The 14,188-nt window shown below is 44.1% G+C and overlaps 1 protein-coding gene across 2 annotated transcripts in view; it reads left to right on the forward strand.

Moving 5' to 3' along the window:
- Positions 1-13,948, forward strand: part of TBC1D17 (TBC1 domain family member 17) — a 47,515-nt gene extending 33,567 nt beyond the window's left edge. For both annotated transcript variants that reach the window (XM_069947229.1, XM_069947230.1), the window contains exons 13-17: positions 1,261-1,360; positions 3,039-3,136; positions 5,544-5,660; positions 8,762-8,848; positions 11,236-13,948. In XM_069947229.1, the coding sequence (XP_069803330.1) occupies positions 1,261-1,360; positions 3,039-3,136; positions 5,544-5,660; positions 8,762-8,848; positions 11,236-11,448 (615 nt within the window). In that variant the 3' untranslated portion in view covers positions 11,449-13,948. The remainder of the gene's footprint in view (positions 1-1,260; positions 1,361-3,038; positions 3,137-5,543; positions 5,661-8,761; positions 8,849-11,235) is intronic.
- Positions 13,949-14,188: the final 240 nt, after the last annotated feature.

Raw genomic sequence — 14,188 nt, forward strand, 5'->3', positions numbered from 1 at the left:
CCCTCCCCCACCCTTCACTGCCTTGTACTAATGTACTGGTTTTAGATTTCAGCACTGAGCCTTGTACAATGATTATGCAGCGATAGGGGAGGGAGTAGAGGCAGCCCAGACTGGCCTCTGCGACTCTTGTGTTTGGAAGGAAAACATGATTTTAAGAGTTTGCAAACAGCCAAGAGACAGGTACATTTTTCCGTCACGGGTAATAAAATTCCTAAGACTGTTGTTAATCTCAATATGTCTACCCAAGTTTCAGTGCCCAAAAAGCTAAGCTGTGGGGAACTGTTAGTTTGTGTCCCTCTGCTTTAGGTGCCTTGGTATGTGCAGAGACATGGTGGAAACTAGCTCGGTTTCCTTAGACAAGAGAGATGATGTAAAAGTAAGGTTTTAAAAGGGTATTCCCACCTGATCGCTGGTGACAACCAGATTTCAGAAACCCGTTCCCCATTAGAATTGAGCATCGGGTTGCCATTTCATTCATTATTTGTGGGAGCTGCCAGATACAGCCTAAGGCTATGTTCAAACAATGTATATTTTTTGTATATTTTTTTCGTAAATTTACGGCTGTTGTTGAACGGCTGTGATTAATACGAGAATATACGTTACCTGGCCTCTATGGAATCCCTGCCGGATCTCTCGCGGCGCCGTAGAAAAACCTGTCAGTGCTTACTATGGAGGGAGCGGCTCCGGACGCATGCTCCATAGTGTGCAGTGGGGAGTTCTGATGCGGGCGCGCACGGATGCACCTGCTTTAGAACTCTGCGGCCCTAAAGATCATCCGGCCGGTACTGCAGTACCGTCTGGGATGATCTTTTCCAAGATCGGCTGTTCCGTGATCCGGCCGGGTCATGGAACGGCCGGTCTCATACGTAGTATGAACATGGCCTCACACTGCACTAGCCCGCATAGAGCCTAACACTCCCAGATCCCCATAAATAGTGAAAGGAGCTGGGCCCCCCACTATGAGCTGGTTATCCCCGATCCTATAAAGAATAACTGTTAGGACCTTCATTCTGGATAGAGGCGAGTAAATACAGGACGTCCCCCTCCGTTACCTGAGGCAGCTTATTGTAATTCCTTTATTTCTTTGCCTGTCTCATAATTCACCATTTGTCAGGTCCCATTCATGCCTGCGCAAAAGAATTTTACTAGATGTATAACCACATAGTATTTGCTGACAGCTACAGTTACCGGTCAATGCCGTCAGTGTTTAGGGAGAGCAGCTCCTGATCAATGCATTGATTTGTTTCTCCTGCATCTCAGCACCACAACTTTGAGGAAAGCCAAGAAAGTATGAAGAGACAGCTGTCCCAGCTCAACCTTCTGCTGCGAGTCCTGGATCCTGTACTCTGTGATTTCCTGGGTCTGTATACTTATCTGTAGGCCAGGGGGGGAGATGTGCAGAGTTTTTTTTTCTTTAAATATATTATTGTGGGGGCTGCTATCTTGTCTGAGCTGCTTTTAAAAGCACATTTAGAAATTTGCTCTACACCTAGAGTCTTAAACCTGTGGCCTATGGGGTATTGGAGCTTGCAGGCACTGCCCCCCTTAACTTCATCCACCTGGTGTAGATTGCAGAGTTGTCAGCTTCCTGCTCCACCATTCATATAAGCTACAGGCACCTCAGGCTTGCAGCCTGAAAACCGCTGGGACATGATCCCCTCACTGGATGGATCCTGCCTGGGGATCCTGTCCCAGTGGGTTTCACAATGCAAACTTAGTATAGAGGGCACTCCTTGGAACCGGGATCAAGTTTTTTTTTTTCTTATTTTTATGAATGGAGGCACAGCAGGAGGCATTGTTACTAACGGAGGCATATGGGGGGGGCATTATTACTGTATGGGGGCACAACAGAGGCATTATTACTATATGGGGACACAGCAGGGGGCATTATTACTATATGGGGACACAGCAGGGGGCATTGTTACTATATGGGGGCACAACAGAGGCATTATTACTATATGGGGACACAGTAGGGGGCATTATTACTATATGGGGACACAGCAGGGGGCATTGTTACTATATGGGGGCACAGCAGGGGCATTATTACTATATGGGGGCACAGCAGGGGCATTATTACTATATGGGGGCACAGCAGGGGCATTATTACTATATGGGGGCACAGCAGGGGCATTATTATATGGGGGCACAGCAGGGGGCATTATTACTATATTGGGGCACAGCAGGGACATTATTACTATATGGGGGCACAGCAGGGACATTATTACTATATGGGGGCGTATCGGGCATTATTACTATATGGAGGCACAGAAGGGGCATTATTACTATATGGGGGCTCAGCAGGGGAATTATTACTATATGAGGGCACAGGTGGGGGCATGGCTTGGGGGGCATTGTTACTATATGGATGTGGGAGGTATTGTTACTGGATAGAAACATAATAACTATATGGGGGCACAGTGATAATACCCACCTGTACAGTGAGAAGGTACAGAGAGGGCATGTGCAGTGCGGTTTTACTAGGAGGTTGCATGTGGGAAATGTAGTTTCCCCTGTGTGGGGTGATGCAGGATCGCTTATTGTTGTCTGTATACATTCTCAGGATAGGAAGGAGGAGGAATAGAATAGGACGAGAATGTTTTGTTATTTATTTAGGCATGTTAGGTTGTGTTTTTTTAAGGTACTTAGTTATAGGGGGAGTGACTCTGAGATCTAATGGTGAGACAGAACCACTACCAACCCGAGACACATAACTTGTAAATACATGCGGTTTTCACATCCTATTAGATTGTGGTAAAACGTCAGACAAAGAAACCCTCTGCTATTTACATGTGGTTGTGCCGCACCATTATCTAGTCAATATACACTAACTGTGTGAACCATCTGCACTAGCCCATCGCTCAGACTTACCACTCTGTATAATGGATAGATTTGTGTGTAGAAAGCAAATGGAATACAGATGTGCTGTGTGTCTACATGTATTACAGATATGAGGCCCCCTCCTCCCACCCACCATTTATGAAAGTCAGATTTATTTATTTTTTTAATCATCCTGAATATTTATTATTTTTTTTTTCTAGATTCAAAAGAATCTGGAAATCTAAGTTGCTGCTTTCGTTGGCTGCTCATTTGGTTCAAACGGGAATTCTCCTTCAACGATGTCCTTCTCTTATGGGAGGTAAGGTCCAGTGACTAAAGCTCCTGTTACACGGGGCAATGTGGAGAGCAAGAGAGCGCCGACCTGTCTGGTCAGCCCTCGCTTGCTCCCCTGCCCGCGCTATTACACATGTGGGTAGCTGCGGGGCGGGGGGGTGGCGGGGGGGATGCTCGGGCGATTGCAGATCGTCTGGGCAGCCATAGGAGACAGCGGGGGTCTGCTGCTGCTGCCGCTGCCGCTCCTGTTGACAACAGATCGTTTTCAGGCTGATTGTTTTCGTTTCAGCCTGTTGAAAGACAACGGGCAGCTGACAATGTGCATGTCGGCTAATCGTTGTCTTCTAATACACGAAACGATTATCGGCCATAGCGGCCGATAATCGCTTTGTGTAATAGGGCCTTAAGGCTGGGTTCACACTGCGTTTTTGCAGTCCGTTTTAACATACAAGTTTTATGAAGAAAAAAATAGGATGCAGTTGTGTAAAATCTGTTTGGAACAGGTGTGTGTGTGTGTGTGTGTGGTTACATTAAATAGACTGCAAAAACAGTGTGAACCTAGCCTAACACTACAGATCCTATACATTGAAATAGCAACGCCATGTAGAGATTGTCACCCAGTGACACAAGTCCTATTCCTGGGATTACGGTGTGGAGTAGCATAGTGTATGGGAGCCAGATCCCTCTAGTCTTCATTCCAGGTGCTCTAACAGCTTGGTCATTGAATCAGCCATAAGGTAATTTGTCTGCAGTGGAGCTGTTCATTATCATGACCAGGCAAGGCTGCCTGTTGCATATGCTATTGTGAGTACACTATATGGCTTATATGTGCCACCATGACCTCTATCGTCCCCGACTCGTCTTCCATGAACCCCTTTCGCCCGCAGCCTATCTTGATGATTTGTGTGCCCTAGTGCATTCAGCCTGCGTTCACACAGCAAGACAGAGAGATCTGCACAATCATTCAAGCCCGGCCCTGGACACCAATACAAGTCTACAAGGAGTTGAAATAACACTGCAACGTGATGCTCACTCTTCGAAGATAGATATATAGATAGATAGATAGATAGATATTCCATCTAAATAGCAAAAAAGAGTAATACAGAGGGCATTCACTGGTATAGACAATACTTCTTTTCTATTGTAAAGTAAACATGCATCAAACAGTGCTGTGGCCTTCAACCATCAACTTTTGAAACTAACTTCTGTGTGGCGTAGAACATGAGACTATACTATTTAAGTCTAGTAATGGTTATCTATAGTGGCTCAGTGGTTAACACTGTTGCCTTGTAGAGATGATTTACTGTGTTCAGATCAAAGAAGCAAATCTGTATGGAGTTTGTAAATTTCTCCTTGTTTGCATAGGTTTCTTTTTGGTTCTCCAGTTTCCTCCCACATTCCAAAAACACACTGGGGTTAGATTGTGAATATGTTGGCACCTTATAAATGAACGCATTAAAGGGGAACTCTGGCAGGAATTTTTTTTTTTTTTTTTTTTCAAATCAACTGGTATTAGAAACTTATAGAAATTTGTAAATTATTTCTATAAAAAAATCCCAAGCCTTCCAGTACTTATCAGCTGCTGTATGTCCTGCAGGAAGTGGTGTATTCTTTCCAGTCTGACATAGTGCTCTCTGCTGCCCCCTCTGTCCATGTCAGGAACTGTCCAGAGCAGTAGCAAATCCCCATAGAAAACCTCTCTGGATAGTTCCTTACCTGGACAGAGGTGGCAGCAGAGAGCACTTTGTGAGGATGGAAAGAATATGCCATTTCCTGCAGGACATACAGCAGCTGATAAGTATTTTAAGGATTGAGATTTTTTTAAATAGAAGTCATTTACAAATCTCTTTCTCTTTTTGACACTCGTTGATTTGAAAAAATAAATTAATATAAATAAAATATATATATATATATATATATATATATATATATATATATATATATATTATGTTATGTTATATAATTCTTTTTTGCCGGAGTACCTCTTTAAGTAATCAAATAATCAGCTTTTTGTCAAGATGCCATATTATCAGACTAGTGGTTGCTGAGCTATTGGATTTTGGATTAAAGGAATTGCATTAGTTAGCTGGCCTCTGTGCACATCAATATGTGTCTAAATGACCCAAGCCACTCACAGCAGTCTTTATTAACCCCTTCTTTACAGTCCTGCTATTGCATGGTGAGTGGTCAGTAGTTACAAAGCCTGCCAATCTTTAGTGTTGTCAGCATCCATAGATTATTGTGCCTCAGAGTAACAAATCCTTTTTGTCGCCATGTGAGTATTGCTCTGAACAGCTTCATGCTGCCCACATATCAGATGTTCGGTGTGAAATCTACAGACATGATTCGCAATGCCAAATTTCATCCTATCGGATCTGTTTTAATAATATTCCATCTCAGAAAACATCTCCCCTGTTTGTGTTTTCATCAAGGTGCTGTGGACGGGGCTGCCGTGTCCTAACTTCCATCTTCTCGTTGCTTGTGGCATCCTTGACTCAGAGCGAGAAGCGTTAATGAACTCAGACTATGGCTTTAATGAGATCCTTAAAGTAAGTGATACTGGGCTACAGGAAAATGTTAGGGGCATTGGATACCTCCACTGTCGGTTCTGTCAAAAATATCAAAGTAAGATTCCAGACACCATAATAGAAAACTTGACCAATTAAAGTCAATGTCAATCTGCCAGCACTTTCTTTTTTTTTTCTTTATATTTCTGGAAGTTCTGTTTTAGAGTACAAGGCTATGGTCACACATAGTATGAGACCGGCCATTCCGTGACCTCGCATCAGAACTCCCCACAGCTAACATTGACAGGGTTTTCTGCGGCTGCAAATACGGCAGGCCGAAAGGCCCAGCACCCAAATTCTACCAACTTCAATGCTGCACGCTAATAATAATGTGTAACAGTGATGATAGCGACTGACATTTGCCATGTAAAAATAAAAAAATGAGTTTTTTATGTACACATAACAATTGCATTAAATTTTCAGTGTAACTTCAGAAAACTTTTGACATGTCATAGAGACATGTCAAAAGTTTTGATCTGTCCGGGTCTGAGCATTCAGACCTGTACCGATCGGGAGTTAGAGCCGGGGGAAGATGCGCTGCAGCGGCTCTGTGTCACGTGATGAGTCGGACTTACAATGGAGCTCTATGGAGCCCAACTGATCAGTCTGACACAGAGCTAAGCGTCTTGTCCCGGCTCTAAGGGCCCTATTCCACCGGACGATTATCGTTTGCATAATCGTTAACGATTAACGATCTCAAACTACCGCTATTGCGAAAGACCTGAAAATGTTCACTCATTTCCATGGAACCACAATCGTTACTGATGATCGTATTTGCAATTATTTTTTCTTCGCTATTGCGTTCGTATCTATTGCGAACGACTGAACGACGTCTTATTCAATGTGAACGATTTGCAAACATTTTGCGAACGAGCAACGATAAAAATAGGTCCAGGTCTTATAAAGCGATCAACGATTTCTCGTTCGGTCGTTAGTCGTTAACTGCATTTCAACCGAACAATTATCGTTTAGATTCGAACGATTTAATGATAATCTGAATGAACATCGTCCGGTGGAATAGGGCCCTAACTCCCGATCGGATTGATCAAAACTTTTGATATGTCTCTATAACATGTCAAAATTTTTCTGAAGTTAGGGTATATTCACACGAACGGACTCGCAGCGAGATTCTCGCTGCGAGCCCGGCAGGTCCTGGCAGTTCCCATACACTACATACTTGCTGCGGTCTAAACGACCGCAGCGAGTATGTAATTCTGCCGCCCTTAACCCCTTCTGCTCCCGGCCGGCTCCCCCGCTGTAAGCATACTTTACCTGTCCTTGCTGCACGGGGTCCCGGCGTCCTGCTCTCCCGTCCGGCCAATCAGTGGCTGCGGCTGGGCAACGCACTAATTGGCCGGACGGGAGAGCAGGACGCCGGGACCCCGTGCAGCAAGGACAGGTAAAGTATGCTTACAGCGGGGGAGCCGGCCGGGAGCAGAAGGGGTTAAGGGCGGCAGAATTACATACTCGCTGCGGTCGTTTAGACCGCAGCAAGTATGTAGTGTATGGGAACTGCCAGGACCTGCCGGGCTCGCAGCGAGAATCTTGCTGCGAGCCCGTTCGTGTGAATATACCCTTACAGTGAAACTTTAAGGCAATTGTTAGGTGTACATAAACAAACCATTTTTTATTTTTACATGGCAAATGTCAGTTGCTACCATCACTGTTACACATTACTATCAGCGTGCAGCATTGAAGTTGTTAGAATTTGGCTGCTGGGCCTTTCGACCTTCAGTAATGGCCACCCCCTTCCCTCCGCATCACCTCATTTGGAGTTTTATGGTGCCAAACACTTGTCATGGCAGCCAGAGGCCAGGTTTTATGGTCTGCCATTGCAGTGTACTGTATGAGCTATCCAACAATCATTCAAATGATCCCCTATAAAAAATATACTGTAATTAGAAAATATCTAAAAAATGCCCCATAAACCCAGTAAACAAGGCGCAGTTTCAGAATATGGCAATACAAAGCATTTTATAAATGTGATAAAACATAACAAAAACTTTAAATTTAGTATTTCTGTAATCAAGCTGACCCACAGAATAAAGTTAACTGGTCTGGTTGACCACTTAGTGGATTGTGTAAAAATGAGGCACAGTAAGGGGAGGCAGTTTTCGCAAAAGTGACTATAAGCTGCATAGATCTTCCCCCAGCTGCAACAATCTCTGGTTTAGGAACATTATTTACTCATTTTGTACTTCTTTAATGTTCTACAGAGTTTAGGAGACAATGAAGGGTAGACTATAGTAGCAATAGTTTTTATATTTGCATGGACTGGAACCACAGATGGTGAGGCCCCGGCAATCCCTTGGTCAGTCTGGTGAGGCCCAAGCATCACTGTGCTCTGTTGGCTGAAGCTCCACTAGAAAAACGCTGGTGAAGAGCACCATGAACAACTGGTTCTACAAAAAACAATTCCTTACGTGACTAAGGGCCCTATTACATGGACCGATAATCGTCTGAATCAGAGACAATCGCTCTGTGTAATATAGACAACAATCAGATGATGATAGCGATCATTGGCTGATCATGTCAAATGGTCTCACACAAAATCATCGGCTGCTGACCATGCATCACTAAGTGTAATAACCATGCGTGGCCGACAGCTAATGATTGAATAAACTTTTATACATTACCTGTCCACACTCCTGGTCTTCTCCTGCTCTCTGCTTTCACTGCCAGCGCCGCAGCTGCAGCTTCAGAGCGCTCTCTCAGCTGACAGGCACTCAACCAATTGCTGTCTGTGGGGGTCCTGAATGGCTGCTCTGAAGCACCAGGAAAGAAGCTCGTTTACATAATTGATCGGGCCTTGTAATAGGGTCCTAAGAAATATTGAGTTATAAAGCAAAGAAAAAAGGAAAATAAGAAAAAAAATAAACTTGTCTGTTTGATAATTGACTGAAAAACGTAGAGGAAGAGTTTAGCATCTCAGATTAATACAGTTATCCAGCTCCGGCTTCTCTCCACCTTCTCCGTTGTTTTCTGGTTTCGGGACTGTAATTTGTCTGCTCTTCATATATTATTGCTCCCCCCTCCACTTTGCTTTACAAACTTTTTTCCCTGTTGTCTTTGCTCCTGTTCAGCACATTAATGAGCTGACCATGAAGATGAACGTGGAGGACATTCTGTGTCGGGCTGAAGCCCTGAATCAGCAGCTGGCACACTGTCAGGTGAGTACCGGGGTTGTTGCTGCTAGCATTGCATCCCTGCCAGTGCTTGTTGACCTCTCCATTGCCTCCTATTTACCAGCCATCCCCATATTGAATTAGTTCTGGCTTTGGAATAGTTCAGAAGGCCTGTGTATATGGATTGACAGTTATCATCGCTCACTCTGCTATACCGTCCTGCAGCGCTACTATCACAGCTTGCCCAAGTGTAATGTCAGTTGTAATACTCTTGGAAAGAAGAGAAAAACAGCGCCCGGCGCACATAGTGTGATACTGCAGAGTTGGGTGAAGAATGTATCAATGAATAGGTGCTGCTCACCTTTGTCGGTCGTGCTACGAGCCCGACACCGCCAGACGCTTAGAGGTACATAATAATCGCCCGCTGCCCGTCTGAAGGTCCGAGGGACTCGGTCTGGAAATCTGCAGGCAAGGTCACTCATCCAAGGCAGGATGTGTGAAGGTTTTCAGACGATCGGCGCTGAGCGTCTCTCACATGGATTTCCCGATGGAAGATCAGAGTAGTAGTCTCAGTCACTTTGATTTTCTTTATTAATAATAAAGAAAATCAAAGTGACTGAGACTACTACTCCGATCTTCCATCGGGAAATCCATGTGAGAGACGCTTAGCGCCAATCGTCTGAAAACCTTCACACATCCTGTCTCGGATGAGTGACCTTGCCTGCAGTTCTAATACTAGCATTATATAGACATCAGAGGAGGCTCGGTATCTGCATGCAGTAATGTGATCAATATGTAACTGCTGGGACCATGGCTTCAGCAACCCTGCAGTTACTGACACAGCCATTGGTGGCAGCAGAGGGGCAATATGGCTGCCACTCAATGTAACAATGTAAAACACACACACAAAAAAATATTCCTTTAAAGCAGAAGTCTAGTCAAAACCATCTTATGTTACACTGGTGAAGTCTAATTTCCAAAAGGAAAGCTGTATAGAGCACTTGCATCTTTTTTTGGCACCACTTAAAATTTGGCAGGATCTAAACAAGGAATGACGGCGTGCTTAGAATTTAGTGTCAGATTCCAGGTTGATGAAATTTCTCAGCCTTGCGAAAGGAAATTGACCTATTTTAATTATTCACCTATGTAATGGAAGATCAGGTTGATGAAATTTTCTCTTTTAGGAAAAGACAGGGAGGCAGTGGTGTATATATCTATATCAGTCAAACTCGCTCTCCTTCGGCTGTTGCTGACCTACAATTTCAGTCATGTCCAGGCAAGATGGGAATTGTAGTTTTGCGGCAGCTGGAGGGGTGCAGTTTGACACCTATGACAGAGGGGTATGTGGAGGTAACACTATGCCTACAGAATTTTAAGGGAGAGACATGAAAGTAGTACTATATTTGCTGCTACATACAAAATAGACCAGGGCGTAGCAATATCTGCACCTACCACATTTATAAGCAGTGACATGTAGGCAGTACTCACTGTACCTGCATAACTTACAAGATGAGACCTGGAGGGAGAATTGCCTTTGCTTATATCATTTACAGGGAGGAAAGCAGTACAATCTGTACCTCTACATTCAATGAGACAAGGAAGCAGCAATATCTGCACCTACATAATATACAGATAGAGACACTGAGGCAGTACTGTCTGTACCTGCATGAGACCTGGAGGCAGTAATGCCTTTTCTTTTATCATTTACAAGGATAGACGGAAGCAGTACTATCTGTACCCAAAATATATACACAGAGACCAGGAGGAAGTTTCACTGCCTGAATACATAATTTTTTTTTAAACAAACGGATAAGGGTCCTTTTCTGTTCAGAGACATCTATATCATATCAATAGTATATGTCGTCAGAGTCTGATAGGTTGGGGTACCACTTGGCCCTCCCACCCATAGGAAGAATGGGATTTCTGTGCTGCCGCTATTACTCCTAATAAGATGAGACAAACTGCACATGTATGTAGCCCGTCTGTTTGTCTTTTCACACCTCTGACACTGTGTTTTCGTAGGTGTCATCCTGTTTATGCCTTTGTTAAAGCCCTATTGCACGAGCCGATCTGGAGGAGCAAGCGAGCGACAATCTGTCAGATCAGTGCTCACTTGCTCCTCGTAAATACTGTTACCATCGCTTGGTGTAATAGGGCCTTTAGACTGCTCCACAATCCACCAAAACTTTGGAATGAAATCTCCTTGAAGGTAATGGAAAATGAACCACAGTGCAAGGACATTGTAATGGAAAATGCAGTGTAGAGAGATCAGTCCTAAACATAGATCCCGCCGGGCAGGGTTTCAACTCTCTTGTGATGTTTTGCTGTAATTCAAAACCCTGTTCCTTCACAGAAATATTTCTGGGATCTATTGGGTTAATTTTGAGGAACATCAGACTCTGTCCTTTCATCTACTTTTTTTCTGTTTTCAGGAATTACCTATTAATATTAAAGAGCTGCTCGGCATGGTGGATGCGAAGAGTCCAGCGCCTAGTACGGACACAGCCAGCCCACCCCAGCCCCTCTCTCCCAGTCAGGTCCACGAACTGGACCTCACCGACAGTGTGTCCCCCAGCCAGCCAGACAGTAGCATTGAAATCCTGCCCACAGAAGACACTACAACCTCACAGAGCCTGTCTCCATGACCAGCCTTTAATACCACGTCTTCTCTGTGTGCATCGGCATTGTACCCAGACTCCACTTCTTACCTGGACGGTTCTTCACAGTCATCTGGTCATGTACTTACTCATAACCGTCATATACTAAATTATTACACTCCGTTCATAACTCAGAACTGACATCATGTATCTCACATCTGACAAAGTACGTGTTTCCCGATGATATGCCGCTGACGTCACAGAAACCTCCGCCCCATACGCCATTTTGAAATTGCGTAGCTATTGTATATTGAAAGTGTACTGCCTTTGTATACTTAAAAAATTGTGTGATTATATTTTCAATGTAGATAGAATTGTCGCAGGCTAAGCAAGTAGACCTCATAGGTTCAGGCCTAGGGATGCAACTTATAGCTCCATTTGCTCATTCTTGTATCCTTATGCTTTTGGTATGATCATGAAATTCCTAGGGAGGCTTGTTGCTTAAAGGGGCTCGCCAAAGATTAAAAGTTCTCCCCATAGATAGGGGAGAACTAGGTGATTGGTGGTGTCTGACTGCTGGGACCCCCACCTATGACAAGAACAGAGGTCATTTGCCCAACCACCTTCTAAACATTGCGCTGAACTTATTTGTGATGGTGTCCAAGAATGAGTGCTCCTGCTTCATTCCCTTGAGGGACATAAGACCCCCCCCCCCCCCATTTGTTATTGGTGGGGGTCCCAGAAGTCAGACCCGCTAGTTATTTTCTGTCCTCTGGATAAGGGATAACTTTTTCAGCCTTGGGACGACCCCTAAAATTTCAAAATTTGGAAATGTTATTTACAGTTTATTGCAATTCTGTGTTTTTCTACATTGATGGGGTTGTTCTGTTAGACGTGTCCCCTTTGGATTGGCAGCTGTCCCAAAAGGGGAAGCCGAATGCTCCTGTTTGGACTTAGTTGGACGACCATGCAAAACTTATCAGCCTATTTTGTTACCTCCATTATTGTTATCATCCAATATTTTCCACATCCCTTAAAGGGATTGTCTCTTGAAGACATCCCCTTGTAGAAGTGTCTTCTTCACAGATCATGAAGATGAGATCTGGCCAGTCACTGGCTAGTCCCTTTAAGGCTGGGACTACAACTTTGGCCTCAACACAGGTTGTGCAATTCACATCTGAATTACAGCTAAGGAAAATGAATGTGGTTGCTAACCAGGAGTAGGGGAGGGAGGAGGCATGCATGCTGCTGTTCAGAACTGCTTTCTTGACACTTGAATTTTGAGCATGATGTGTAGCTGACAGATTACCTTTTTAAGCCGGTGTGTAAGATTAGGAAGGGGTTTGCATTTTTCCCAAAGAGGGCTGTCCTGGTTATATACACAGCTACCTTCTTGCAAAACAGTGCCACAACTGTCTCCAGGTTGTGTGTGGTATTGCAGTTCAGCACCATCAACTTCAATGGAGCCGAGATGCCAATCCACAGCCAAACTGAGGACTAGAGTTGTGCTGTTTCTGGAAGAAAGCAGGTGTGTTATTCTAAGCCTCAATAACTCCCTTTAAATACTGTTACCAAAGCCCCTTGTGGTGCCGGTGAGTAGGGTGTCACAAGATGGCGGCCTACAACCATTGTCAAGTCAGGAAGAGTGGGCGTCAGTTTATATTATTTCACGCAGTCATCGTCTTTGTCAAAGTGGAAGAAAGATGTAGTATTTGTAGTTGTCTTAAGACTGTCCTACATTATGTTGTAATTGAAAAGGGTCTTGTCAGCTACAAGATTGATTATGGGAGCCGACCGTAGATGAAAGCCAAGCATTCGGACTTTCAGATATTGATTACAAATCTTGCTGACTTGGGAGAAACAAAGATAAAAAAGAAAAAAGTAAAAAAAAAAGGCCACCGGTCATCCTTTTTGGGTTAATTGAGATTATGTGTGGCACATGCACTTTGTTCGGACGTGCCGCCGTTAGTCCTTCTCGGTTTCATTGCGGGGGGACAGGGGAATAGGAAGGAATTGTGTCAAGCACAAGAATTCCCAGGAGAAGGCTCATTCATCATTCATATGAACGTATGCTGGTCTACTGCAAACAACCCGGAGTATCAGCTAATGGATGACGGGCGGGGGAGGGGCGACAAAATAGCCCCCAGGCTTCTCCATCTATTAAGCTTTGCACTTTTTATACATACATGTATCTATCTTTCTATGTGTATTATATCTGTTTGTATTTGTATTCTGTATTTACTATACATATATGAATATATTTCCATAGACCGGATGGAGGAGGGAGGGAGGTGGCGACACAGATTTTGTTATTTCGGATAAGGGAAAACTTCATAGCATCAAATGTGATAATCTTTTCAGCGCTGCTTCTCCTGCTTGCTTGACGCCAACTTTTTCTTTACCTTGTAAGCTCTGAAATCCGAGGACTGCTGTGAATCCCCTTGTCTAATGACACCTCCTGTAACACGTTCTTTGGCATGCTGTCTACCTCTCCGGATAATGGTCTCCTTCCTAAAAATGCATTAAAAGTAAAGTAATTTTTAACGTCCGTCTTCTCAGTGTTTTAATCAGATGAGTGTCTTCACAGGTTTACTTTTGTAGTCCTCCCAAGGGCGGCTCAGACTCTGCGTCCCCCAGTGACTGCCTGTAGGATGGGTTTGTACATAGATCTTTGCTTGCTGCCATTGAATTCAAATGTACAGGGAGGGTTAATCACAGTGAGGTCATCAGCAACTTGACCTCAGATTAACCTTCCTGGCATTATAGAGTGCAGAGACTGACAGGGGGA

The sequence above is a fragment of the Dendropsophus ebraccatus genome, chromosome 12, assembly GCF_027789765.1.
Source record: "Dendropsophus ebraccatus isolate aDenEbr1 chromosome 12, aDenEbr1.pat, whole genome shotgun sequence".
Taxonomy (NCBI): Eukaryota; Metazoa; Chordata; class Amphibia; order Anura; family Hylidae; genus Dendropsophus; species Dendropsophus ebraccatus.